Source organism: Prinia subflava, chromosome 12 (assembly GCF_021018805.1).
Source record: "Prinia subflava isolate CZ2003 ecotype Zambia chromosome 12, Cam_Psub_1.2, whole genome shotgun sequence".
In the NCBI taxonomy this organism is placed as follows: Eukaryota; Metazoa; Chordata; class Aves; order Passeriformes; family Cisticolidae; genus Prinia; species Prinia subflava.
This window is the reverse complement of record NC_086258.1, coordinates 19,873,916-19,899,080: the sequence shown is the minus strand read 5'-3', so window position 1 is coordinate 19,899,080 and position 25,165 is coordinate 19,873,916. Positions and strand designations below refer to the sequence as shown.

At 58.0% G+C, this 25,165-nt stretch overlaps 2 protein-coding genes across 5 annotated transcripts in view; one reads left to right on the top strand and one right to left on the bottom strand.

The window, feature by feature from the left end:
* Positions 1-6,145, top strand: part of TMEM104 (transmembrane protein 104) — a 45,506-nt gene extending 39,361 nt beyond the window's left edge. For all 3 annotated transcript variants that reach the window (XM_063409406.1, XM_063409405.1, XM_063409407.1), the window contains one exon: positions 2,611-6,145. In XM_063409406.1, the coding sequence (XP_063265476.1) occupies positions 2,611-3,371 (761 nt within the window). In that variant the 3' untranslated portion in view covers positions 3,372-6,145. The remainder of the gene's footprint in view (positions 1-2,610) is intronic.
* A 3,252-nt stretch (positions 6,146-9,397) lies between these two features.
* On the bottom strand, positions 9,398-24,169 carry GRIN2C (glutamate ionotropic receptor NMDA type subunit 2C). Of its 2 annotated transcripts, XM_063409278.1 has the most exons (13): positions 23,739-24,169; positions 19,279-19,702; positions 17,186-17,781; positions 16,578-16,692; positions 15,817-16,028; positions 15,533-15,701; positions 15,039-15,192; positions 13,634-13,759; positions 13,320-13,549; positions 12,944-13,104; positions 12,216-12,403; positions 11,489-11,721; positions 9,398-11,106 (listed from the first exon to the last, which is right to left on the bottom strand). In XM_063409278.1, the coding sequence occupies exons 2-13, from the start codon at positions 19,684-19,686 to the stop codon at positions 9,718-9,720; spliced, it is 3,981 nt and encodes a 1,326-aa protein (XP_063265348.1). In that variant the 5' UTR covers positions 19,687-19,702; positions 23,739-24,169; the 3' UTR covers positions 9,398-9,717. The 2 variants fall into 2 exon arrangements, with proteins under 2 accessions (XP_063265348.1, XP_063265347.1); XM_063409277.1 differs by lacking the exon at positions 23,739-24,169 and having other exon boundaries at positions 19,279-19,732.
* Between the last annotated feature and the right edge of the window lie 996 nt (positions 24,170-25,165).

The following is a 25,165-nucleotide window of genomic DNA, read 5'->3' as shown; positions in this document are numbered from 1 at the left end:
CATCACTCTCTAGAACTTCGTAAAAGGGGCTGTATCAGGTGGGGGTGGTCTTTTTCTCCAGGCAACAACTGACAGAACGAGAGGACACAGCCTCAAACTGCACCAAGGGAAATACAGGTTGGATATCAGGAAAAAGTTCGTCACTGAAAGAGTGATAAAGTACTGGAAAGGTCTGCCCGGGGAGGTGGTGGAGTCACCATCCCTACATGTGTTTAAAAAAAGGACTGGATGTGGCACTGGTGCCATAGTTTAGTTGAGTTGTTAGGGCTGGGTTGGTCTCCTCCAGCGTAGTCATTCTGTGTCTGTGTGTGCTTCAAGGATGGGGTGCCTGCCTGAAAGTTCCCCTGACCTGGTCCTGTTGGCACTGGTGCAGAAAGTGGGGCTTTCAGCCAGTGGTGAGAGTGGGTTTGGGGGTGGAAATAGGTCACTCATTACTGTGTTGAGGAGAGCATGAGGAGATTCACTGTGTAGTGTGCAGGGGAAGAGGTGTGAGACTTCTGAGTCACATCTTAGCCCAGATACAGGAGCAGCTCAGGATGGGGCTGCACAGCCTGACCACCTCTCCCAGGCTAGAAGGAGAGGAACAGTCTCAGCACATTTCCAGAGCTGCTCAACCTGCTTTGTCTTACTACTCAGGGCATCTCTTCCTCTTCCTTGTAGCCTGTGCAGCCCCAGGGAGTGCAGCCATGTCACATCACCTGGAACACAGCTCTTTCTGGGGCTCTTGCTGAGCAGATATGGCTGGCAAGCATCTCCCCTCTGGGGAGCAGTGGGGGAGGCACAACAACTGTACCCCTGTTCACAGTGTCTCTCACCTGCTGGGCTTGAGTGAAGGCAAGGGGAATTGCACACCCCCAGAGCAATGAGCTGTTGCCTTCCATAGCTCTCTGTGACTGCCCTTGGGGGAGGAAATAGAGTCTAGCACTCCCAAAACGACCTGGCCTCGTGGTACTGTGAGGGAATGGATCTGCTGCTGTCAGTGCAGTGTTTGGGGAGGGCTGGTAGACGTGCCCTGCACTGGAAAACAGCTGGAATCAAGAGGTTTCCTGAGACAGCACAGGATGAAATGCAGCATGTGGCTTGGGAAGGGTTCAGCATGGACCTGGTGTGTGCTGCAGGAGAATGTGAATTTCTGAGAGGCTTTTGGATAGTGCTGCGGGTGTATGGGAGGCAGTGTTCAGTGAACTGATTCAGTTAATCTGATCTTGCTGGGCACAAGAGAGGCAGCATTCACCAACTGGTCTGTAACTATTTTCCCTAGTCCCATCCCTGGCAGGGTTTCCCATCTCCAGCCGCCTGTTGTGGGGAGCAGGACTGGGCACAGAGCAAGGCTGTGATCTTGTCATCCCATGGTGACCCTGCCCAGCTCCTAGCCCTGGTGCCAGCCTCCTATGGACTTGAACTGTACACTGCTCCATTTAATTCCTCTGGATTTATATTAATGACATTCAGAGTTGTCTGTAGTAGTTGTCTCAGCATTTTGTTGATTTTTTCATTACCTGATAATTCATGGCTCTGTTCCTGTGCCTCAGACTGGTGCAAGGACAGCTCTGTGCAAGCCACAGTGGTCCACCCATTGCAGCACCAGACTGTAAATCTCACTGCTTGCTGCCCTGCCAGGCAGGTCCTTTTCCCCCCATTACTTGTTAACTCCAGCAGCTGATGATCATTTTTCCCAGGTTGATGCAATTTTTGTGACACCAGAATTAGTTTTCTGCTGCTTTTATATGCCATGCTAGGAATGAGTGTCTCACAGTAACTGCTCTGGCTCAAATTTCTACCCTCAGAGTAATAAGGACATTAGCCCAATCTCCTCAATTCATTTTGTCCCTGGCACGTTGTTATTTGCAATAAGCTTTGTAAAATGTTGTTAGGCTTTTTCCTGACATAAGTGAAGGGTAGACAAGCAGACTTTGTGTCTAGAAATGATGAATTTTAATAGCAGTCTTTCACTGCTGCTTTAGTCCCTTCCAGACTGGCTTCTCCACCCTGGGATTAGCTACAGACAGCCTATTCCTCCTGCCCAGGAAATGGCTGGCTAGTTCTTGCTCTATCACGCTTGACAGATCCCAGGGACAGGAAAGCTTGCTTGCTACTAGCTGCTGCTCCTGTGCACATAGGGCAGGTCTTGAAAACATTCATCCACTTGGAAATGTGTAGGAATATTACTGGGGTTGACTGGAGCCAAGTCAGAGCTCAAACATCTCTAAGCCTTTTTGAAATGATGACATTTAACCAGTGTGTGTGTGACAGAAGCATCCATGGACCAAAACCCTTGAGGGCCTAGGGTTCACCAGCTATGTCAGCCTTCTGCTTCCTGAGGGCTCGGCACAGCCCCGTGCGCTTGGGGGTGGGAGGGAGAGCCCCTGTGGAAGGAGACTGGAGGGAGATGCCTGAGCCCATTCCCTTATCTGCTGACTGGCATTGACAGCAAATCACAGTTAATTCCTGTGCACCTCGCCTTTGATGTAGCACCCTCAGATAAGGTGGTGCAGCAAAGAGATAAGGAGATGCTACTGTAGAGCTGGTGCCAAGACTGCCAGTGCAGCAGGAGGAGGTCATGGGGACTGCGGGCCTGGGCTTGACCTGAGACCTTCTCTCTCTCTCCAGCTTTCATCCTCATGATTATTCTGGCCCTCATCCGCATCAGCAGAGGCCAAGCTGAAGGTCACCCATCCATGGCCCAGCTGTCGGGCATCCGCAATCTGTTTGGGGTGTGCGTCTATTCCTTCATGTGCCAGCACTCCCTGCCATCCCTCATCACCCCCATTTCCAAGAAGAAGCACGTCAACAAGCTCGTGCTGCTCGATTACATCCTGATCCTGGCGTTCTACAGCCTGCTGTCCTTCACTGCCATTTACTGCTTCCGCAACGACACCCTCATGGACATGTACACGCTCAACTTCACCAACTGCGACATCGTCAGCGTGGCCTTCATCCGCTACTTCCTGGGCCTCTTCCCGGTCTTCACCATCAGCACCAACTTCCCCATCATCGCCGTGACCCTGCGCAACAACTGGAAGACCCTTTTCCACAGAGAAGGGGGCACCTACCCGTGGCTGGTGGATAGGATTGTGTTTCCTGCCATCACACTGATCCCCCCTGTGCTGGTGGCTTTCTGCACCCACGACCTGGAGTCCTTGGTGGGGATCACGGGAGCCTACGCCGGGAATGGGATCCAGTACCTCATCCCAGCCTTCCTGGCGTACTGCAGTCGCAAGGACACTCAGCTGGTCTTCGGCAGCGGGACGGTGAACAAGCACCTCTCCCCTTTCCGGCACAGCTTCTGGATTGTGTTCGTGCTTGTCTGGGGCTTCTCTTGCTTTGTGTTTGTGACTGCAAACATTGTCCTGAGTGAGTCAAAGCTCTGATGAGGGTTAGCTCCACTCCCTCTGGAGCTCCAGAGACTCCAGCATTTCAGCTCCCCCCCTGGAACTGTGCAGTGATGGGGAGAGGCAGTATGAAGGGAAGTTTCCAGGCTGTTGGCTTGGTGACACAGACTTTCTTCACTCCACCTTGGGTGTGGATGGAGTATACTCAGCCTTGTTACGGTTCTGGTTCTCAGACAAAGCCCTGGGGCTGAGCCCTTGGCAGCCTGCATCGTTAACCAGTGTCCAGCCATTCCTGCCTTTGGCTCTGTCAGAGCAGCACACTCTCTGTCTGTCCCTCTGTGGTTCTCTGTGTGCTGCAGGTCACGGCACACAGGAGAGAGACAGCCTTGTCTGTATCACTAAATGTCCCTTCTCCCAAAGGCAGGAATGTGCTGTGCAGAATCCAGCAGGAGTTTGGGATAACTGAGTCTCTTCTTTCTATTGAGACTCCTTCAGACCAACCTCCTGTGCCAGCTGAAGGAAAATATAAGGGTGGAAATAGACCTAATTCAGAAGGAGATAATTTTGTGCTGTTACATTTTCTTTTTCTAGAAGCATTGTCATGTTTGTGCACATTGCCTAGGATCGGGGATCTTTTGCTTAGAGCTGGATTTCTCCAGCCTGGGAGTTTACATTCACACTTCCATCCTGTTCTCCTGTGCTGTGGCAGCTCAGCTGGGCAGAGCAGTGCCCCTCTGCATGCAGGGGTACAGCTCTTCCCATTGGAAAGGAAATCAGCCCTGCTTCCCTCAGCACCGGCGCAGGACTCAGAGCCTTCCCCTGGCAGAGCCCTTCTCCCTTTCTCAGCTTTGCCCGGGGCTGGTACAGGCAGCCAGGCCGTGGCTCCAGCGGCCGGGATCGGGATCGGTGCGGGCTGGGGAGGTGCTAATTACCCAGTCCTGACACGCCAGAGGCTCCGGCTGTGCACACTGATGCGTTCCCGGCTCCCGCGCTGGGTAATTAGCCTTGAAACAAGGTGGGTGTTAACTCAGGGGAATGAGCCGGTGCCAGGAGGAAGCTGCTGTGCCCTGGCTGCAGCAGCAGAGCTCCCGAAAGAAGGGAGCAAAACCTGGAACCCTGCTGGAACTGGGCTTGAATTCCCCCTGTGGTGGGCTTGGGGCTGCTCCTGCTCTGCTTCTTTCAGAATTGTGCTTCTCCTTCCTTAGGCAGCTCCAGGAGAGTCTCTGCTTTTAGGATGACTGTGGTCACTGTAACACCACACTTTGTCCCGAGTCCTGTGTTCAGAAGCCCTGGGGCACAGATGTTATGGGGTTTCCTGACAGAAGGAAGAACTTCAAAAGTTTTCATCGGAACTATTTTAAACCCCGTTATCAAAGCAGGTTCAAAGCCAGGTGCACATCAGATCCTCCTGCCCTCTGCACTTGCTGCAGTATTAAATGTCATCACTCACTAAAGCAAGCTTTGAACTGCAGCTCTTTTTAATCAAGCTCTGTTTTCAAGTAGGACTTTCTGGTTTCCATATGACCTGAAGTGCTCCTCCTGGGGGAATATGCAAGTACCTGGAGCTGTATAAAACCACTTCATGGCTTTTAAAGCAGAACCCTGCACCTCTCAAGCCTGAGCACCGCCACTGTGTCCTTGCCGAGCTGCCTGGAGAGAATCTGGAGATTCTGTTCATCTTCTCTCCAGCTTGATCCTAAACAGGCATTGGCAGCCCCTGCTAGTGAGTTTAAACATCCCTAAGTGCTCCTGGAAAGCTGATGTGGCATCTTCAGTACCAAATTAAGAAGGCATTTTACAGGTAGCTGGTGTCTTGTTTAGGAAGCAGGAGTTTGGAGGGCAGATTCATGGGGCAGCTGAGCTGGCAGCCACCTGCATAGCAGCTGGGAGCTGGGCAGGGCTGGAGGGAGAATTGGATGCTGATGAAATGAGCCTTTGGAAGCTGGAGAGGCTGAGGGGGCTGTTCTCTGCACGAGTGTGTAGGTGTGGGTTCATGGAGGGGCTGAGGGCTGGCTGCCCTGAGCTGCCCATGCGTTGCAAGGCCCTTGGCTCAGCCCCTACCCTCCACATGCCCATTTCAGTCTCTTGCCTTTACATTGCACTGCAGCCGGGCAACAGAGCTGCTCTCTGTTGTTTCATCTGCTTTCACCCTCCTTTCCCTTCCCAGGAAGGAGGGAGCCCAGCCTGGCACCCTCTTTCCTGGCGTCTCTTACATTTAAAGATGTGCCTTCTCTTCCTTGACCTTGTGTCCCCTCACCCCCTCACCAATGTGTGACAGTGACTTCTGAGGGGCTGCATCTCCAAGAGCTGCTTGGATGCAGGTTTTGGATGCAATGGGGTGCTGAGGGCTTGTGTTCCAGCCCCAGCCTTTGCTGTGATTCCTTACTGGGAAGGACTGTGCTCCCCAAGGAGCATGAGTGCTTCTCAAATAAATAACCATGAATTCCCAGACACCTGCTGTCCTTGCACAGCAGCAAAACAAATATATCCGAGGAATTGGGGTGATTAACAGAAAGAAGCTCTACAGCAGAGAACATTTTTCATATAAAACATGACATAGCAATGCCTTAAAAATTACCGGAGAAAGCAGGAAGGGGATGGTTCAGTGCAGCCAGCACTGGCTGAGGGGATGCTGGGTGACCCCACAGTGCAGGACACAAGCTCTCTCCTCTCACTCATCACGAATAAGTCTATTTTTATTTGGCCATTATCAGCACTAACAATTCATTATTGCAGATTCACACATGATGCTTTGTCCTGACTGTAATTAGTTTTAAAAAAATGGGATTAAAACCAATAAAATGCACATTATACATCTGGTTTAGTCTGATTTCTTTTTCCATCCCTTTCTTCCTCGTGCTTAGGCACGGAGCAGCTATTCCTGGAGGGGATGGCCGTGACGGATGAGGCTGCAGGCCAAGGAGAAATGGCAAGGGGAGAGGCTAATGGAGACCCTCACCTCTTGTCTATTAGCCTACTGCAACTCTGAGTGCTAGCTGCAAACTCAATTAAAACATCTGTACTTTCCCCTTCTCAATTACGGCTCCTTACACTTAAAGCCAAACAAATTGAATTGCTCTGCTGCCTCAGGCTGCAAAAGCAGTTTCTGCCAGCAAATTTATTATCACCATAAAGCGTGGCTTGATTTATGTTAAAATATTAAAGCAGATCTTTATGATGGAAATAAACACTTTCTGCTGTGATTCTCTCGAAGGACCTCACAAGCAGCGGCGGATTTTGGGGCTTGGGCTGTAAATCTGAGGCCAAACTGGCATCAGGGAGGAATTCAGTCTATTGCAGCACTTGGAAGAGCAAGGGAGAGAAAAACTTTGAAGAAGCTTCAGGCAAAGCTTCACCACTGTCAAGGAGCCACGTCCCTGGGGGGGGATTCAGCTCTTTGAAGGTCCGGGGAAAGTGCTCACCAGCCTTTCCCCTGGATGGATTTGGCAGCCCAGGAGCTGTCAGTGGCTCAGGGACGGGCACCTGCCACAGGGTCTCAGCTGGGGAAGGTTTTGTGCCATGGCTTTGCCTTGGCAGGAGGCAGGAACCAGGAGGTGGCTGCACCTGCTGCTCCCTCAGGCATCCTTGGGCACAGGCATGGCAGCTGTCTCCAGCACCTTCTCGGCCCCGTGTGTGTCCTGGTTTGTGATTTAACCAGTTCCCTCTGCCCTAACCTGAGTCACCATCTCCCCACAGCAGCACAGCATGTCCTTGCCCTTGGAACCCCTTCCCAGTGGCTGACCTGTGTGGGCCTGCCTTGTTCCCCCTCTCCTCAGCAGGATGGGTCTTACTAGGCTGAGCAGTGGGGCAGTGAAAGTAGGACCTGTACGGAGATGTCAGAGCTGGCAGAGGCAGGGGATGGGTTTGGGGGACACTGTCTGCCCCCTGCAGTGGGGCTGAGCCCCAGAGGTGGGTGCCCAGCAGTGATCCAGCCTTATTCCTCTCTGCATAGCAGCCCACAGCCTCCCAGGGTGTGCCGGGTGCCAGAGCAGGCTGAATTAAAAAGTGATTGATTAGACAATTTCACCAAAAAGAAATAATATCCCTCAACGTCTGTTAAACACTAAATTACCCAGCCCCTCTTCGGAAAGCCTAGCCAGAGGGTGCTTCCAGACTGCTGCTTCCCTGAAGGTTTGTCTCTGGTGTACCCACGAGCAGGGAGATGCTGCAGGAGCAGCTCAGTCCTTCCTTGGTCCTTGAGGGTCACAGATCCCACCTGCACTGGACTGGTCGTGCCCCAAACACCTCCTTTCCCAGCAGTGCCCAGCACCTGGCACCAGGAATGGGAGGAAAACTGTGCTTTTCCATCCCAGTTGGCATGTAAAGATGATAATGCGAATTCTGCCATGGTGGCCAGGGACCTGGGCATTCACATGGGGCACCCAGAATAGCCCTGGCCTTACACCGGGTGCTGACACCCAACCCTGGGGCCACCTCCCCTGGGAGCACCCCCTGCACCCCATTTGCCCTGTCCCTCGCTGTCCTCAGCCTCCCGCAGCAAAGCCTTTCTATAAAACATGAAGCAGCTCCATTTGGCCTCTGCTGAGTCACCAGGGACATCACTAATTAATTTAACACGTGGGTTGGGGATTTTTGATTTTTTTTTTTTTTCCTTTTCTGCTCCCCTTTGCTGTCACAGCCCCAGCCTCAGCTCAGGTTTGACTGCGGATGTGTGTGCTGCCTTCCTTGAGCCAGAGTGCCACAATTTGAGGGGAAGTTCCCAAGGCCACTCCAAAGCTTTTCCGGGGACCAGCCTGGCACTCCAGGGGCATCTGGGGCACTCGGCTGGGAAGAGCTGCCCCGGGTGAATGGGTGCCATCACCTGTGGCAGCCTGGATGAATACCCTCCTCTTCAACCTGATTTATTTATTTATGGCTTTTATTTATACACCAGCAGCTCCCACCCTGGCCAGGAGACTTAGAGGGGCTGCCAAAGCCATTAAGAGACAATTGTGATGATAAGTAAGTAAAGAGAATTAAAGCGCCAGCACCAGTGTGTGATGGCAGCCAGGCTGGGGGATGGAGGGACTGGCTGGATTTAACCCCAGACAGATGGATGGATGCACTGACAGACAGATGGACGGACAGCCAGATATTGCTAATGCTTTTGAGCCTGAAGCACACGTGGCCAGGCCCTTCTGGACCTCCTCGGGATTTTGCAGCCGGCCCTGGGGCAGGGCTGGGTGTCCTGTAGCAGTCCCTGCCATTGTCCCCTCGCTGTTACCGGCCCCGGCTGCTCGGTGGCTGCCAGCAACCCCCAACAACTGCGGCAAAAAAATAAACAGATAAAAAGGAGCTGTAGAGCAGCTTCCCAGGGAGACGTTTATGGAGGAAGACGATGCCAAACCAGCTGGGAAGAGGGGCTGAAGGTTGGCATCTCCCTGGGACAGCCTGCCAGCCAGTCACGGGCAGCTCTGTGTAGTCGTGGTCGTGCTGCTGTGGGATGGGGCTGGAACCGCCCGGCTGCAGTCCGGAGCCCCGGAGCCTCAATTCCCATTTCCCAAAGACCCCCTCCCCTGCCTGGGGCTGCTCTGAGCCACGGCCGCCTCTGCTCACGCCCCGGCCCGGCAGGGAAAGGGCTGTGTCAGTAGTACACGGAGAGAAGAATTAAACCCGGCTCATCTATCACACCTGATTTATGGCTCCATCAGCCTGGGAAGGTGGGAGGAATTTTTCCCTTTCTCATTCCCCACAGCACACCTTCCCGGGGCTCCTGTGCCGAGCTGGAGATCCCTGCCAGGTTGCCTTTTACAGCATCACTCACTGACCCGAGCCCAGGGCCATCGGTGCCCAGCACCCCAAAGCCCGAGCAGGGGGCATGAACCCTGGCTCCAGTGCTCGGCTCCAGCCCCTGCACAGGCTGACGGCTCCTAGTTAAACCCTCGGAGCTGCTGCCATTTTCCCTTTCCAGCTTTCCTTCGGCGGTGGGACGAGCCCGTGCCGCGGCACAGCCGGGACACGGGCGGGGAGGGGGTTCACAGGGCCACGAATATTCATGGAAATCCATGATGCCAAGGGCAGCCCCGGAGGATGGAAGAAGGGTCCCCAGGCAGCGGAAAATGTCTTTTTAATGACCTGGATATGGCGTTTCGAGTCCTTTGAATGAAACCAAAACGTGACGGCGAAACGGCGGCGATGCGTTTGGCGGCCCCGATGCCAGCCCCGCCTGTAGGGAGGAACTCGACCCAGCATGTACCAGCCCTTGCCAGGCTCCTCTGACTCCCCCCAAAAGCCCACCGGGACCCGCCGAGCCGCTTGGAGCATCCCGCTGCCGGCGCTGCAGGACCCCGGGAGGCCGGAGCCCGGCCGGGAGCCGCTGGCTGGCCCGTGGGGACACCCGGGCAAGGGGCAGGCAGAGGGGTGCGGACACCCCCCTGTCCCCCCATCACACCTCCGACTCCAGGCTGGAGACCCGCCGCCAGGACCCGCCGGTGCAGGGACTCGCCACCCCGCGGGCCACCAGCGGGTCCCTCCTGTCCGCGCCCACCGCCCGCAGCAAGGCCAGATCCCCGCGCCTCCCGCAGTCTCTGCAGGCGCCGTCCCAGCGCCCGGATCCCCGGTCACAGGGATGCACCCCGGGGTGCTCCCGGGGCGGCGGGGAGCCCCGCCAGAGGCGCCTGGCGTACAGGGGCAGGTTGGCGTACGAGTTCATGCAGGCGTGCGGAGCGCTCGCCGGCACGGTGGCGGCGCGGGGGTTTTGCCGGCAAGCCTCCCGGTAGGACGGCAGCCTGGTCACGGGCGAGCGCGGCGGCAGCCGGCCGGCGGCCCGGGGGCAGCGGGAGCCGCAGCCGTAGCCGGCCTCAGCCTCGGGGAAGAGGTCGGGCACGTCGGCGCGGGCGGCCCCGCAGCGCCGCAGCCCCGCCGGTCGCCGCTTCTCGCCGCGCTCCGCGGGCGCCCCGGCCGAGCTCGCCCACCGGCCCGGCTTCTCCCGCTCCAGCGCCGCCGCCTCCGGCCGCGCCGGCTCGCCCCTGGCTCTGCAAGTCCTGGTGACTTTGGGGAAGGCTCCGCGAGAGCAGGATGGAGGCGGGAACGCGCTGCCCACCTCCCGCTTCTTCTCGGCTGCCGTGAGCAGCCGGGGCAGGGTCCCTGAGGCCCCGTGTGTCCCGTCCCTATGGAGCACGGGGTTGTTCTGCAGCCGGTCCCCCCGTCCCGACGGCCGCTTGTGTTCCCTGTAGATGTCCGGTGGTGGGAGGTCCCTGGGGGATGTGGGGGGCGGGAGGGGAGCCCCGACGTGGTTCCCCACCAGCACCTGCTCCCCATAATCCCCTCCCGGAGAAGTCTTCACCAGGAGGTGGGGGAAACCCGTGAGAGCTTCATCCCCTACACAGCCAGCCCGAAACTTCAGCGGATGTAGCAGGTGGGGGTGCTCATTTGCCCCTCTCCAGTTCTCCTCCCCGTGCAGACGGGAGTCCACTGGGACGGGCTGGGGCAGCGGCAGCCCCAGGGGAGCACCCTTGGGTGCGTAGGCTCTCCCCAGCCTCTCGGCAGGGCCGGCGGGGGGGCCCCGGTGTGCGCCAGTGCTGTTCTGCACCACGAGCTGGGGTGTCCTCAGGGAGAAGGTGGTCTGGAGGCGCTCGCTGTGGTTGCTCCAGTCCTCGATGGTGCGGGTGGCCTGCTCCAGAGAGCCGCCCACGCTGGCCGTGCTCACCATCTCCTTGGCCGCCTGCAGCATTTTCAGCACGTTGGCCTGGGCTGAGCTGGCAGTGACATCGGGTGTGGGCGCCCGCCCGGGGCTCGACAGGGTCTGCACCCCGTTGAAGCAGCTGTAGATGCCCTGTGGGGAGAAATGGGGGCCCCTTCATTGTCAGCAAGGTCCTGCCCCCCCTGAGCCGACCCTGCTGAGGTGAATTCATGCTGCTGAGGCTGAGGTAGCTTCAGAGCTCTGATGCCCCCTCCCCAGCATCCCCAGCATGTGTCAGCACGGGTGACACCGTCCTCTATCACCCCTTTCCCCAGGGATGCTAATAAGGATCTGGGGTCATTCCCAGGACTGAGCCCTTCCCTCAAAAGCTGGCTTTTCTCACCTCACATCAACAAGAACATCTCCAGTCCCTCCCATGCAGCTCAAAGGACAATGCCCACCAAGCCGTGTCCATCCCTGTGGCACCGTGTGAAGACATTTGGGCCCCTTGAAAGCCCCTGTCAGCATCCCTCACCCTGCTGATGGCCAGGAGGAAATCCAGCTTGTGGGACTTGGGGACGGAATGACGCAGCTTCCAGTAGACGAGGTGCTCCCAGGAGAAGACCAGCAGGCTCAGCCCCATGGCCACCAGCAGCATGTAGAAAACCCCGGCCATGTTGTCAATGTCCAGCTTGCTGCTCATCACCTCGTTCTTCTCATTCTGGCAGATCCCTGACAGCCAAACCGTCTCCAGCTTCTGCGTCTCACCTGGGACACGCACAACAGCACAGGGGGTGAAAATCCACCCCTGGGAATCATCTTCCCAAGAGCATCCCTGCCCCTTTCCACAGTGCTGTGGGTGGAGGAGGATAAAGAGACCTCAGAGCTTCTGGAGCTGGAATCATCCTAATGCTTGCTGCTGCTGTTAGCCTGAGCATCCCACCAGTCACTTGCCCCTCTCCAGGGTCCTCTCCTGACTGTCCCCCACCCACGTGCCATGCCAGCCATGCTTACTGTCCTTTTCCCAGGCTTCTCCTCAGGACCCTCAAGTGTTGTGCACAGCCCCAGAGGGAATAACACCCACAACATCCAGATGATTCCATATCCCCCAAAAGGAGCTGGTGAAATCCCTCAGTGCCATCCTGCCATGAGGATGTCAGCTCTGAAGGCTGCACAGGGTTCGAGGACCAAAGCCCTGTCCCCTGGGCAGGGCAGGGGCAGGGTGAGGACGGGGCTAACGAGGGGCTCCCACAAGCACCCACCGTCTCCCAGGAACTGGAGCAGGGCCAGGTCAATGGCCCTCTTCCAGCGCGAGTCCTTCTGCAGGGCGATGCCGTAGCCCGTGGTGGCAAACACCTTCCCGCTGCCGATGGTCACCAGCTTGCAGCCCTCGTCCTTGCCCGCCATGTAGTTGAGCACCGCCGCGTCGTAGATGAAGGCATCCAGCTTCCTGCCCCACCAACGGGAGGAAGGGTAAGAGAGGGTCTCAGAGCCTGGGGTTTTTTGGGGTGGGGGGGCTGTGCCTATTTGGGAAGCTCTATCATGTTCAGAAAGCTGTAGCCCATCCGGAGGGGGTTCTATGTGCTCTTGAGGTCCCTAACCCACCCTGGAGTGCTGTAATCACACTGGGAGGGGAGTACCCTTTGAGAGGAGTTGTGCACCACATGAGGGAGCCATGCCCCATCTGGGGTGAGCTGCATCCCTTTTGAGGGGAGCTCTATGAAGCTGTGCCCTATCTGCAGCTGGTTGTGCCCTGTTTGGGGGTCCTGTACTTCACCCAGAGAAGATGCACAGAGCCATACCCTGTCTGGCAAAGCTTAACCCAGCCTAGGGGCTCACATCTAACGTCTGGGGAGTTTTACCCCAGTTGAAAAATGCCTTCTCCATCTGGGAGATCCTGTACCCCATCCCAGGGAGCCACAGTTATTTGGGGGTGCTGTATGCCATTTGGAGGAGCTCTGAGAGTCATCCCCCTTCTGGGGGGCCATACCCCATTTTGAGGCTGGTGAGGGCGTCCTCCACAGAGCGCTGGTTGTACTTCACCATGTGGGTGTGCATGTCGGGGTAGTTGCTGCGGATGTTCCTCTCGGTGCTGCCGTTGGGGACGGTGCCGAAGCGGAAGGGGGGGTACTGCTCCTGTGGCCTCTGGAACTGCAATGGTGAGCCCCAGGGGCTGGCATCACGTGCTGTCCATGTCTTTCTATGTCCCCAGCATGTCCCCCACCCACAGCCAGCCCTCTGCTCATGCACTCATGCCCAGCCAACTGGCAGCGATGTGTAGCTCCACACACATCGCTGCCAGTAACTTCAAAAAGGTTTTTTTTTAGGAATTTTTTTAGGGTTCCCACCCCAGTGATCAGCCCCACCTTCCTGTCACTCAGCCCTGACACGGTGTCAATGTACTGCTCCTGGATCATGAAGGCAGCCAGGTTGGCTGTGTAGCTGGCAAGGAAGATGACGGCGAAGAAGGCCCAGATGAGCACCATGATCTTGCTGGTGGTGCCCTTGGGGTTCTCGATGGGGACTGAGTTGTTGAAGACCAGAGCCCACAGCAGCCACACAGACTTGCCGATGGTGAAGGAGGGACCTCCTGGCCCTGCAGGGACAGGGAACAGAGGGGACAGTTGTCAGCCCAGCCAGGGACGTGTCCCCCCTCCCAGCTCCCACCTCCCCAACTCACTCTTGCCACTGGTGAGGTTCTGGTTGTAGCCAACGGGGCTGAAATACTCGAACACGAAGACAGTGATGGCCACCACAGTGAGGCACATGACAAACATCATGACCCACACGGCTGGGCTGTAAGGCTCTGCAAAGCAAGCAGAACTTTGTGAGCCTCCAAGGACACCCCCTGGTCCTCTGAGGACTGCCAGGAGCCCTCCAGGATGGAGAGGGCTCATCCTGCATATTGCCCCTCCTTGGAGTTGGAGGTTGGCAGCACCATGGCCAAGCAGCTCCACAGGGAATCAGGAGGGAAGGGGGGGATGCTGCCATGCTTCCCTGCCTAGACCAAATCAAGTTTTCACCAACAGGGAGATGCTTACAAAATGCTGCCCATCTCCAGGGTCACTACAGGAGGGTTTCCCATGAGATCACAGGTTGTCTGCCCTGATGGTTCTGGCCACAGAACTGTGCCTGCATCAGGCACAGAACCAGCCCCTCAGCCCTGCTCAGCCCTGAGGACAGCCCTCTGTGAGTGGGGACAGGCAGTGAGCCCCTGCCAGCCCAAGATGTTCTGCAGGATCACTGGGGATGCATCCGAGCCGTCAACGTGCAGCTGCCGAGGTCCATTTGTCAGCGTGTCCTTCGCTGTCAGGGAGGAGAGGCCTCCCCTGATGGGGATGTGGCTCATTAGCACAGAGGCAGGAGACACGGGGACATGGGAACTGCAGACCCTGGCCCTGCCAAATCAGGGCAGGATGCTCTGTCTGTCTCTGGGGCTGGTGAAGGTGACCCTGCTTCCGTGGGAGGTTGGGCTGTGTGGTCTGGGGGGAACAGGATGAGTAGGATGTGCCCAGGCTGATGGTCCCACCTTCCATGGCATCCCTGGCACCCACCTGCACCCTCCCCACACAAGAGCCCAGTGCCAGCTGAGCTGGGATATTGCTGCTGTGCCCTTGCCGAGAGCCGAGAGCCCTGCCCAAGCTGAATTTTCTGATGACCTTGGCCAGTCTCCTCCCCTTCCTAGGCTGCAGCTTTGCTGGTGTAAAACTCGTTAAATAAAACTTTTAGCACTGGCGGTTTCCTACATTTGGCTTAGCCACTGGCTCTGGTGATGGTGGCAGAGATGGGTCCCCAAAGCAGAGCTCCAAGCTGGCAAATCCCCCCACGTTCCCATCCTCCCTCCCCCACGCAAGAAATGAAGAGAAAACCACTGAGCCCAGCCTCAGTCTCCAGCCTCCATCTCCATAATAAAAGGATTATTCAGGCAGGGAAGGAAGAAGCCCCAAAGCCGACAGCACAATCTCCTTCCCTTATGACTTTGACTTTTTTTCTTGAAAGTTATTAAAACTGAACAATATTTCCAATTTGCATTTGCAGGAAGCACAGGATGAGCCTGCAGGAAGGCAGGGGGACACAGGGCTCACCCAGGAAGGCGGAGGGGGACACGGTGCCGTTGCTGCGGGCCACCATGACGCTGATGCCCGTCTCCACAAAGGGCACGGAGAAATCCACGATCTCGGAGCGCTCCTCGTTGATGGTGAGGGAGCCGATGGCCATGTCTGCACGCTTGTAGTACACCTGGAAAAGGGGCAGGTGGGCTTGGGATGGGCAGGGGGACCAGCAGAGGGACAAGCAGAGGGACCCATACCACTCTCCCCAGGCATTTCCTCATCTCCAGCATTTCCAGCCTTAATTTCTGCTTTTTTAAAAAAAAGCTTCCTAAGTGAGCAGTGGCACAGACACAACCTGCTGTGGGGTTGTAAATGTTCGTCTGACTCCTCGTCCAAGGAGGAGCTCATGCCAAGCTGTCCCCTGCCCACAGTCCCACCACAGATCCCATCTTCACCAGCAAAGCCCCAGGCCAGGGTGAGTGGTGCCCTCCAGGGGGTGCTGAATCGGGAGCCGTGCCCATCCCTACCTCCCCAATCATGCCATTCCAGACCCCACGGACGATCTTGCCGTGTTTGCCATTGGTCACCAGGTAGAGGTCATAGGAGAACTTCACTGCCTTGGCCAGCTTCTTCAGGATGTCGATGCAGAATCCCTTGCAGCACAGCTTGGTGTAGGGATCCACAAGGCCATCACCGCTGGAAACACACCGGGAAAGATGCATTGGACCAAACAGGGATGCTCTGAGCACCCTGGACACCTCACACCAAGGGAGTGGTGGCCAGAACTGCCGAGCTCCCCACCCCTGCCCACCTCTGGGAGGAGTTGGTCTGCTTGCGGCAGGGCACGGTGTTGCGCACGCAGACGCCCGTGCTGGGGTCCGTGTTCTCCACGATGACAAAGGGCCTCTCCTCCAGGGTGGCCACCGTCAGGTGCCGGTTGTCAACCACGGGCTGCATGAAGGAGCCGTAGCGGGGCCACACCGGGTACTTCATGTGGATGATGCCTTTCTCCCACTTGCCCACCTGCCCTCAAAGGAGAGCACACGGTCACCCCAGCGAGGGGCTCTGGGGGTCACACGTGACCCCATATCCATCCTCCCACCTTTGGGGTTTATTCCTGGTGAGCCCAATCTCAGCATCCCTTTCCCCACACACCCCTGGGTGAGGTGTTTCCTCCTGAGCCCCAAGCATCACACTTGAATGAGCACAAACCTGGCCAAACTTTATGCAAAATACCTTCAAACTACCAAAAATCCTTCCATGCACCTTGTTTCAGGTCTAGGTGTTTGGCTGCTGTTCTCCAGAGGTGGGAATCTGCAGTTCTGACTTTTTTTGAACTTATCAGCCGAATTGCGAGGGAAAACTGACGACCCTTGGCAGAGCTTTGGTGCTCATCATTGCTGCAAATCCTCACCATGGCACCATGGGTACTTTTGGGACCAGCCATGGTACTTCTGGGTTTTGCATGGTACAACCCACCCCAGGGTGGAACCCCAGCCTGTGCATGGCCCCAGGCTCACCCTGCACAGCCACCCCACAGTGTGCCCATCCCAGGGGGCCTGGGGGTCCTACCATCTCCCAGAGGCGGTGCTGGTTGAGCGTGATCACCACCATGGTGGGTCTGACCAGGTAGCCACCTTCATTGAAGGAGAAGTCCCTGTGCTCCCACGTCACATTGAGGAGGTGCCTGGTGGGACACAGAGCCTGTAAGCCCCTGGTGGTGCAGCCCTGCTCTGTACAGGGCTCCTCCTGCACCTTCAGCCAGGCTGCCACAGGTCCCATGGAGACATGTGGGGCTGAGAGCTTTATCCCCCATGCAAGGGGCAAAGGGGAGCTGCAGAAAGCTTTTCCAGCAAGGAGGCACCAAGGATGATGGCCCACTGCAGGCCTGAGGACACAGAGACTGCCACAGCAGCCCCAAGGTGCCACAGAGCTATGAAAGCCCCCCTGAGACCCCCAGGGGTTCTGAGTCGCCAGGAAACATGGGGAAAGTCAAGGGAGATCTCTGGGGAGATGCTCCAGGAGAATCCCAGCCAAGAGGCACAGACTGCCAGCTGTAGCCCTCAGTGAGCATCACTCTTGCTGCCCACAGCTCAATCCCCCTCCTCCTCCTCCCCTGCCTTTCCCTTGCCTTTCCCCCACTCCTCCCGTTTCACGCCCATCCCCAGGGGGACCCTCACCTGTAGAAGCTGCTGTTGGTGGCGGTGGCCCTGGTGGGGGTCCAGCAGTCCCGCCCCACCTCTGGCAGGTAGCCGTGGGCACGGTAGAAGCTGGCTGCCCCCATGGCAATGATGGCCACGCCGTCCCGCACCTTCTGCCGCAGGCTCAGTTTCCAGCTCTCCGTCACCACGCTGATGAGGCCCACCGGGAAGGAGGAGGGCGGCACCTCCATGTTGCCCACGGTCATGCTGGGCACGATCCAGACGTATCCTGGCCCCACAAGCCCGGCTTGTTCCGCCATGGAGAAGAGATACTCAGCCTCCTCTCGGGAGCAGTAAACAATGAGGACCTGGGCATCGATCTGGCGCAGAAGCCGCTGCGTCCTGGAGCTGCTCTGCTCATGGCTCATCTCGAAAGTGAGCACCTCCTGCAGCTCCCAGCCAAAGTAGCTGGCATCCGTGAAGGAGAGGATGACATCCAGGAAGATGTTGTAGCCTGGGTAGAGGCTGGTGATGACAGCAAAGGAGCCCCAGTCGTATTCCTCCAGCACCTTGAAGATCACCTGGATTTGCTGCTCGATGGAGACACCCAGCTGCAGGAAAGCTGATCCGGGCTCCTGTGGGGGGAGAGGGATCAAGGGCTGCTCTGGCATCATGATCCAGGTCTCTTGCACCCATGCAAGCTTCCTTGAATTTGCCATCACGAAAAGTTGAAGATTGCCATGAACCAGTGCAGTCCATGGGCTGGAGACACCCAAAATCAGACTAATCCTCCTCCAAAGAACTTCACCCCATGCAAAGGGTGAACTCCTGTATAGAACAAAAATTCCTCCATCCTTCAAAGGAGATCATCAGTTTCTCCTTAAACCAGGAGAAGGAGGTGAGTGAGAGCTCTGCCAGGAGCATAAATCCCATCTCTGCTCCATCTCACTACCTGCAGCCAGAGCCTGTGTGGCTCCTTCCCTCCCGCTCCACCTCCCTGGCCATCTGGCCTCTCATTAGCAAACCTTAATTGGTCTGATTCTGTCTTAAATGATTCAGTGAATGGCAGTTGCCAAAGGTCATGTGCAGGCAGCAGGGTTTTGCCACCCAGACCCCCTCCATCTCTAGAGAAGTCATCTAGGTGAGCCCCAGGGAATCCCAGAAGGGAGGAGGAGACACATCCCTCCACTGACCTCGAAATATCCAACCCCTGGAGGAAGCTGCAGAAAATCACCTGGACAGCAAAGCCATGGATATTTTTCCATTGCTCTGAGCCCACTACACCCACCTGAGTCTGCTGCACCAACCAGAGCCCACTGCACCCACTGCCACCCACCCACAATGAGCTGTGGTGCTCCACGAGCACCAGTGGGTACAGGTGGGGCTGTGGGGGTGCAATCCAGGAGGATTGGACCCCAAACCACAGTGCAAGAAAAGCACAAAATCTGTTCCCTGAAGAAGGGCAGGATCTCCAGCCACAGGAAAGAGCAAGCACTGAAACCCCTCCAGCATCCAGGCTGGGCAGGGTAGGATGAGCCACTATGGGGAGATAACCCAAATCTCCACACCCAGGGCCCTCCAGCCTGGCTCCAGCCCTCCCTGCCACAAGCAGTTCCCAGCAGAGAGGTGACAGTAACTGACAGTGCCTGATGCCAGTGAGGAGCAGAGGAGACAGAAATCCTGTGTCAGCTGTGGTGTACATGAGATCACTGCCACAGCTGAGCAAGGCTTCTTCATCCTGCACACCTGGCCATTCCAGGGCTGGATCCAGCCCCAGCAGGGCGGGAGGAAGATCAGGTTGTGATAACCCTGCCACTGCCCCAGTAGCCCCAGTGCCACCAACCCAGCACCCCGTGGTGGGCACAGGAAGCAGCACACCAGGGAAGGTCCTTCCACAGGGCGTTGGAGGTCCCCTCCCACATCCCATTGATGGGGCCCCAACCTGAAGCCCCCATCACATCCCACCACCCCAGTTGGCCACGCTGCCACAGCCACTGATCCACCACTCCTGCCCCTGATCCCAAAGGCTGCAGCCCAGCAGTTCTTTCAGCATTCCACATCCCTTACCTACCCCACTGTAACAGTTCTTCATTTGTCTCATCCTCCCTGGAAATACCAAGTGACTGCCTCACCTTTGGGGTCAGCACCACTGCAGAGCCACCACTGATGCTGATGATGGGGACCTGTGTCTGGGAGGAGATGAAGTCCAGGATCTGGGCCACGGCCTCTGTGCCCACGTTGTCTTCAAAGACGATGCCGTGGATCTTGTGGCCGGCGAGGATGTCGCAGATCTGGGTGAGGAGGGTGCTGGGGTTGGTGTTGTTGACGACAACAGTGATGGGGTGGATCTCCAGGGGCATGTCCAGGAAGCTCTGGGGGCTCAGGCGGGAGCGGATGTGCAGGGGGTAGGACGTGCCCCCGAACACCACGGCCACGTTGACCACGGGCTCCTCGGGGCCCGGCAGCAGGATGTCGGTGAAGGCAGCCCAGCAGCCCAGCACCATCGACAGCAGCAGAGCGTGCGCCGGCGCTCTGCCCATGTCCACCAGCGTGTCCCTGCCAGCAGAGGACACAGCCCCTCGCATCCAGCCGCACACCAGGACCCCCAGCCCCGCTCGCCTCAGCCCTCCCCCCTACCCTGGGGCGTCACCATTGAGGGCTGACCCCAGGGAACGCAGGGACCCTCATCCCTTGGACACCTTGGGATGTAGTGAAGGAATGACACAGGGTTGCACTCGCCACCCGCTGTACACCTCAGTGCTGTGTCACTTGTCTCCAGTCTGATCAACCACTAATCCTTCACAGACAGTCCCTGCTTCCCACCACCACCCTGTCCCCATCTCACCATCACCACCTCCCTCCCACTGCCCTCCCACCCCATCCAAAGCCACCACTGCTACACTGGTCCATATCATCCCTTCAGCCAGGGACGGCTGCAAGAGGTGCCAGGAGGGGCTGGCAGCTCCTTGGTGCCTCTCTCTGCAGCAGGCAGCCACCTTCGATATTCAAAGGCTTTGCCCTTGAGGGATGGTTCAGCTCTGCACCCCGCTTGTTGAGATTTTGCAAATCAGTCACTGAATTAGCTGGTCCCTTGCCTGTCCTGCTGCCTGTCTCCCACCCATCACCCTACCTTAGCCCCTTCTCTGCCACTAAATCCCACCCAATGCACCTGTTTGGCTCCGTATCTCCAAGTTTTCTCTCCACGTTTTCCACAGCATTCTTCAGCTTTCCTACTTCTTTTTTCCCCCACTGTGTCCCCTGCTGGCAGTACCCATCGCAGATGGGACACCCTTCCCGCTGTGTCTCTGCTGTCTGCACCCCAAATCCAGGCTCTCGGGGGCTGTTTGGGCACATCCTCCCTGCCAGGCCCCCAATTCCCCACTGCAGAGGGTGCTCACACTGCAGCAGTTGGGGTGACAGCATCCTAAAAGGGGACACATCCCTGCCCACAGCGGTGCACCCCTGTGCTGGATTTCACCTCTCAGAGACCACTAGCAAAACCAGCCTGTGGCCAGGGGTATCCCAGCCCTTCTGAGCCCCATTTCCCCCATGGCTGTCACCCTGGTGCCAAGCTGGGCAGCAGGAGGGGAACAAGCAAGTGGCACTAGCCACTGTGTTGCTTCATGCAGCAATGTGCCAGCTGGTGCCAAGAAACATCGCTTGCAATTAAAAGCTGCTGTTGTTTAATGTGTCTTCAGCACAGCCAGATGCTCCTCTCACTGAGTCCCAGCTGGTTTTGGGGTCTGGGCTGCCCCGGTGAGCTGCACCCCAACACTCCTCCATGCCGCAGTGACGGACACCCTTCAGCACACTGCGAAAACGCTGCCTGCATGTTGGACTGAAAATGCAGGAAATAAACCCAACAGCTGCTGGGCTGGGCACCCTGCAAGAGCTGCTCGGTGCAGATTGGAGCACTGGGGCTGTCACCTCCAGAGAGACAGGGAACACAGACCACACACTTCCCTCCTGTACCCCATGGCTGCCAGGGAGGCTCGGGCACCTTTCTGGGCACTGGTGCTCACTGATCTCTCTCAACCAGGCGAGTTTCATCAGGGAATCACCCACCCCCAGCACCCACCATCACCCAGGGGGTTCACCCTACCTGACTGCATCCCCCACCCCGCTCCACATCACAGCTGGTGGAGCTGCAGGAGCCACAATGCCACACCGATGGCAGCAGCCAGGGCCCCTTGGCCAGAGAGGGCAGCAGGTGAGTCATGCCATGCTGGCAGCGTCCCATGCTCCGGCACGGCCAGCTCAGTGGCAGGGCAGCCTGCACTGCCTGCTCCTCACTGCGAATTCCCAAGTATTTTTAGTCCTGTGATAAATAATTCATCAGGAATCCAGCATCAGCTACCCGAGCAGAGAGGAAGGGGAGCAACACGCCACCCAAAACAAACAGAACGGCCCTGCCAGCAGCACTGCCCGTCTGAGCCCTCCTCAAGGACATTTAGATATACTCTGGGCCCTTGTGGTGATTGATGGGGTTTGCTTATGTCAGCCCTGGCACCTCACCTACTCCTCTTCCTCAACTCAGCTCTTGCCCCATCTGGGAGCCTCTTCCAGTACTGAGTACTCCAGGCACAGACCAGTGATCATCCCTTGAGATGCCAGGCTCTGTCACCCCCTGCTCCTGGCTGTGGCTGGGGACAGGGCTGAGCAATCTGGTTCCCCACGGACCAAGCCACAGGTGAGGAAATATCCCCATCCCTGGCAGCAGCAGAGGGAGGTGGGTGTGGGCTCATCCCATCGCTCACCCACTGCTGAGACCACCAGCAATGGATTTCCATCCTCCCCAGGAACCGGGTGCCACCACAGAGTCAGGCTGGCTCTCCGCAGCCTTTGGCGGACGAAGAGGATCCGGTGGAACAGGAGGGAGGGGGTTAAGGCCAGAGAGCCTTTGCCTGGCAAGGGCTCCATGTGCAGGTTGGAGACGGGGCTGCTCCAAAATTGCTGAATTTGGGAAGCAAAAAGCAACCAGCTCCTCCAGCCCAGCCAAAACCATGCGTTCCCAGCCCATTGTTTCTCGTACTGAGCTAGAGGGGTACAGGAGAATCTGGGGATTTTTGGTGGGGGGAAAGACAGATTGCAGGAAAGTCGTGGAGGCTGAGGAGAAACTGAGCCCATCCCAGAGCTACTGCCAGAGCTGGGGCTGCTCGTGGGCTCAGCACAACACGGCAAAGCCCTGCCAACTTCAAAGAAAATCCACATATTCCAAGCCCGTGTAGGAGGCACTGCAGAATTGGTCCCTTGGGAAAAGACTTTCCCAAAAGGGAGGTTTTCCAGCTGGATGAAGGGCCAGTATCTAGTCAGGGTCAGGAGGAAGGTGGCCATGGCCAGAAGCGTGGGCAAGGCAATGCCACCTCCAGGCAGCCTCCCCAAGGACCAGAGGACACCACAAAGCTGCTTGGTGGCTTTGGCACTTGTTTTTGTTGCTTTGGGGTAATTTTGAGCAGGTTAACCACATTCCTAGGCACAACTTCTCCTGGTGCACCAAACTCACAGAAACCTCGCACTAAAGGCACCAACAGAGCCCTTACTCTCACCAGACCCTGAAATGTAAATTTAATGCAACAGGGAAAGTTTGCTCCTCATTTTAAATCTCCTTTTTTTGCCCTCACTCCTTCCCCTGCTCCAAGAGAGGAAGAGCTCATGCAGATATTTTCACCTCGGCAATGGGAGAAATAAAATTCCGAAATGCAAAATATCATTCAGGAAAGAGAAACCTTATCCCCCCCTCGCAAAAAAAAAAAAGCCTCCGAGCCTGAAATCAGAGGGAAAACGCAGCCTGCGCCAGGGGATGGGGAACTGCTGCTGGTGGATGGAGAGGGCAGAGCAAAGCCAAAGCTGGCAGGAGCCATGTGGGGAGGAGAGGGGCACAGAGGAGGGCACCAGGATGTGCCAGCACTTCTCATTGCCCCGATGGACAAGGAGACCTCGATGAAGCCCCTCAGAAGGGGAGAAAGCAGCAAAACCTCCTCAAAGATAACTCCTCACCCTCCCTGTCCCCACGCAGGGGGGATGACTCGGGAGAGAGAAGCACCGGCAGCCCCCGGCAAGCACCGTCTCCTTTCAACCTTCATCTGTCACCAGCCAGCATCACCCTCCTCTTCCTCGTCACCCTCCCCTTCCTCGTCCGCACCCCCGACAGCAACAGTTGCGGGCCGGGGGCTGCGGGCCGGGGCGAGGGCCCCATACACGCACGCACCGAAACGCAGCTTAAAAAGGTCGAATATGGATTAACCAAAAATAAACGCCAAGTGTCCTGCCTGCCGCTGGGTTACGCAAGGTGGCGGCGGGGGACACAGGGCTGGTGGCACCCAGGGAGGTCTCCTCAATTTCTCCCGGCTCCCACTCTCGCCAGAACCCCCCAGAACAGCGCCCGCGGTTTCGGCTCGTTCCCGTCCCGCGCCCGGGATGTGGCACCGGAGCTCCGGGGGTGCGGGGGCAGCCGAGGTGGGGGAACACGGACAGGGAAAACCCCCACCCCGGCAGAAACAAGCGCCTCATCCCTAAAAGTTGCTGGCGGCGGTGGCGGGGCGGCAGCGGAGCCCGTCGGGCCCCGGTTGCCCCCAGCCCGCCCGGTACTCACGGGACCGCCGCTGCTCGGTGCCTACATGCCCCGCGGCTCCGGCGGGGCTCGTCCCACCGGGGGCTCGGCCCTTCCAAAGCTTCTCCCGGTGCGGGGCTGCCCCCCGGGGCAGGGTCGGGCCCCGCCGCGGCTGGCGGGGGGCTACGGCGGCCGCCGTCGGTCCCGGCTCGTCCTTGGCGGCGGCGGCGGCGGCGGCGGCGGCTCTGCAGCGGCGGCGGGAGGCAGGGACAGCAGCCGAGGAAGGAGGGAGCGGGAGCGGAGCGGGTGTGCACGGGGGGGGGCCCGGTGGCAGCAGGTGTCTCGGCGACCTCCGAGCCCCGGCAGCCATCTCCCCCCGCCCCGGCACCGGCGGGGCTGCCCGGGCGGGACGGCCGGGAGGAGCGCGGGGGAGGAATGCGGGGATGGAGGCCGGGGGGAGCCCGGGGGCGGTGGAAGGACAGGACGTGTGTCCTCCCGCCTCGCCGCAACTTCGGGGCTGGCCGCCAGCCCCGGTGGAAGGGGGGGGACGGGGGACAGGCAGCCCTCCCTCCAGAGACCGGCCCGCCTCTCCTGGCACCGGGGCCGGAGACAGAAGGGGACGAGACCCTCTCCTTCCCTTCTCCCTCTCCTCCATCTCCAGGAGGGAAAACCAATGGCAAAATGGCACAACCTCCCTCTCTGGGCAGTGCCCGTCCCTAACTCCGGCGAGGGCTGGAGGAATGCGGCTGCACTCATTCCCTCCCGCCGGAATCTCCCGTCCCTTTGCTGCCTGAACCGGTGGACACAGCCCAGCTGCCCACGGTGGTGCCCCCCAGCCGGTGCAGGGCAGCCTCGGGGTCCCCATCGGTCACAGGGAGGGGGGTGACACTGAACAAAGCCCCCGGAGGCAGCAGCATCCTCCAGCTGTCGCCAGGGCCAGTATTAAAGCATCAGCTGATCCCGCGGCACTGGTTTAGAGCAAGACAGACTGGGGGAAGGGGCGGGGGTGGGTAGGAAAGGGGAGAGATACAGTAAAGGAAGGGGGAGACAGGCAGGGGCCCTGCTGGGGCTCCCTTGGCCCCGAGTGGTGCCCAGTTTGCCCCAAAATGAGCCCGTGGCTGCGGGGAAAAGGACCATGGTTCTGGCTGGACCTGGCAGGGGTTAGAGCCCAACTCAGACCCCGCTGTGTGGGGCAGATTCTCCCAAACCTCCCCCAGTCCCGGCTCGGAGCCACCAAAACCCTGAACATCACCCCGAGAGCAGCTGCCCTGTCCAGCAGTGCCAGCAGTGCTGTGCCCAGGCACTGCCCTCCTGCCTTCCCCAGGGACAGATACCTGGCTCAGGAACAGGGCTACCCAAACGGGTTGCTGGGCATCTGCCACCCAGGCTGGCACTGCAGACACCTGCAACAGCACCCGTGTGGCTGCTGGGCTTGGAGAGACCGTCTCCAGAGAGGTTCCAACTTGCCT

Bases quoted from the DNA above. Each gene is read 5' to 3' on its own strand.
- GRIN2C (XM_063409277.1), bottom strand. From the start codon at position 19,731: ATGCGAGGGGCTGTGTCCTCTGCTGGCAGGGACACGCTGGTGGACATG. The intron at 15,702-15,816 runs GTGGGCAGGGGT...GTGTGTTTCCAG, and splicing joins CAGACCAACTCCTCCCAGAG to CGGTGATGGCCTTGTGGATC. The intron at 11,107-11,488 runs GTGAGGGATGCT...TTCTCCCCACAG, and splicing joins TCCTCCTGGCCATCAGCAGG to GGCATCTACAGCTGCTTCAA.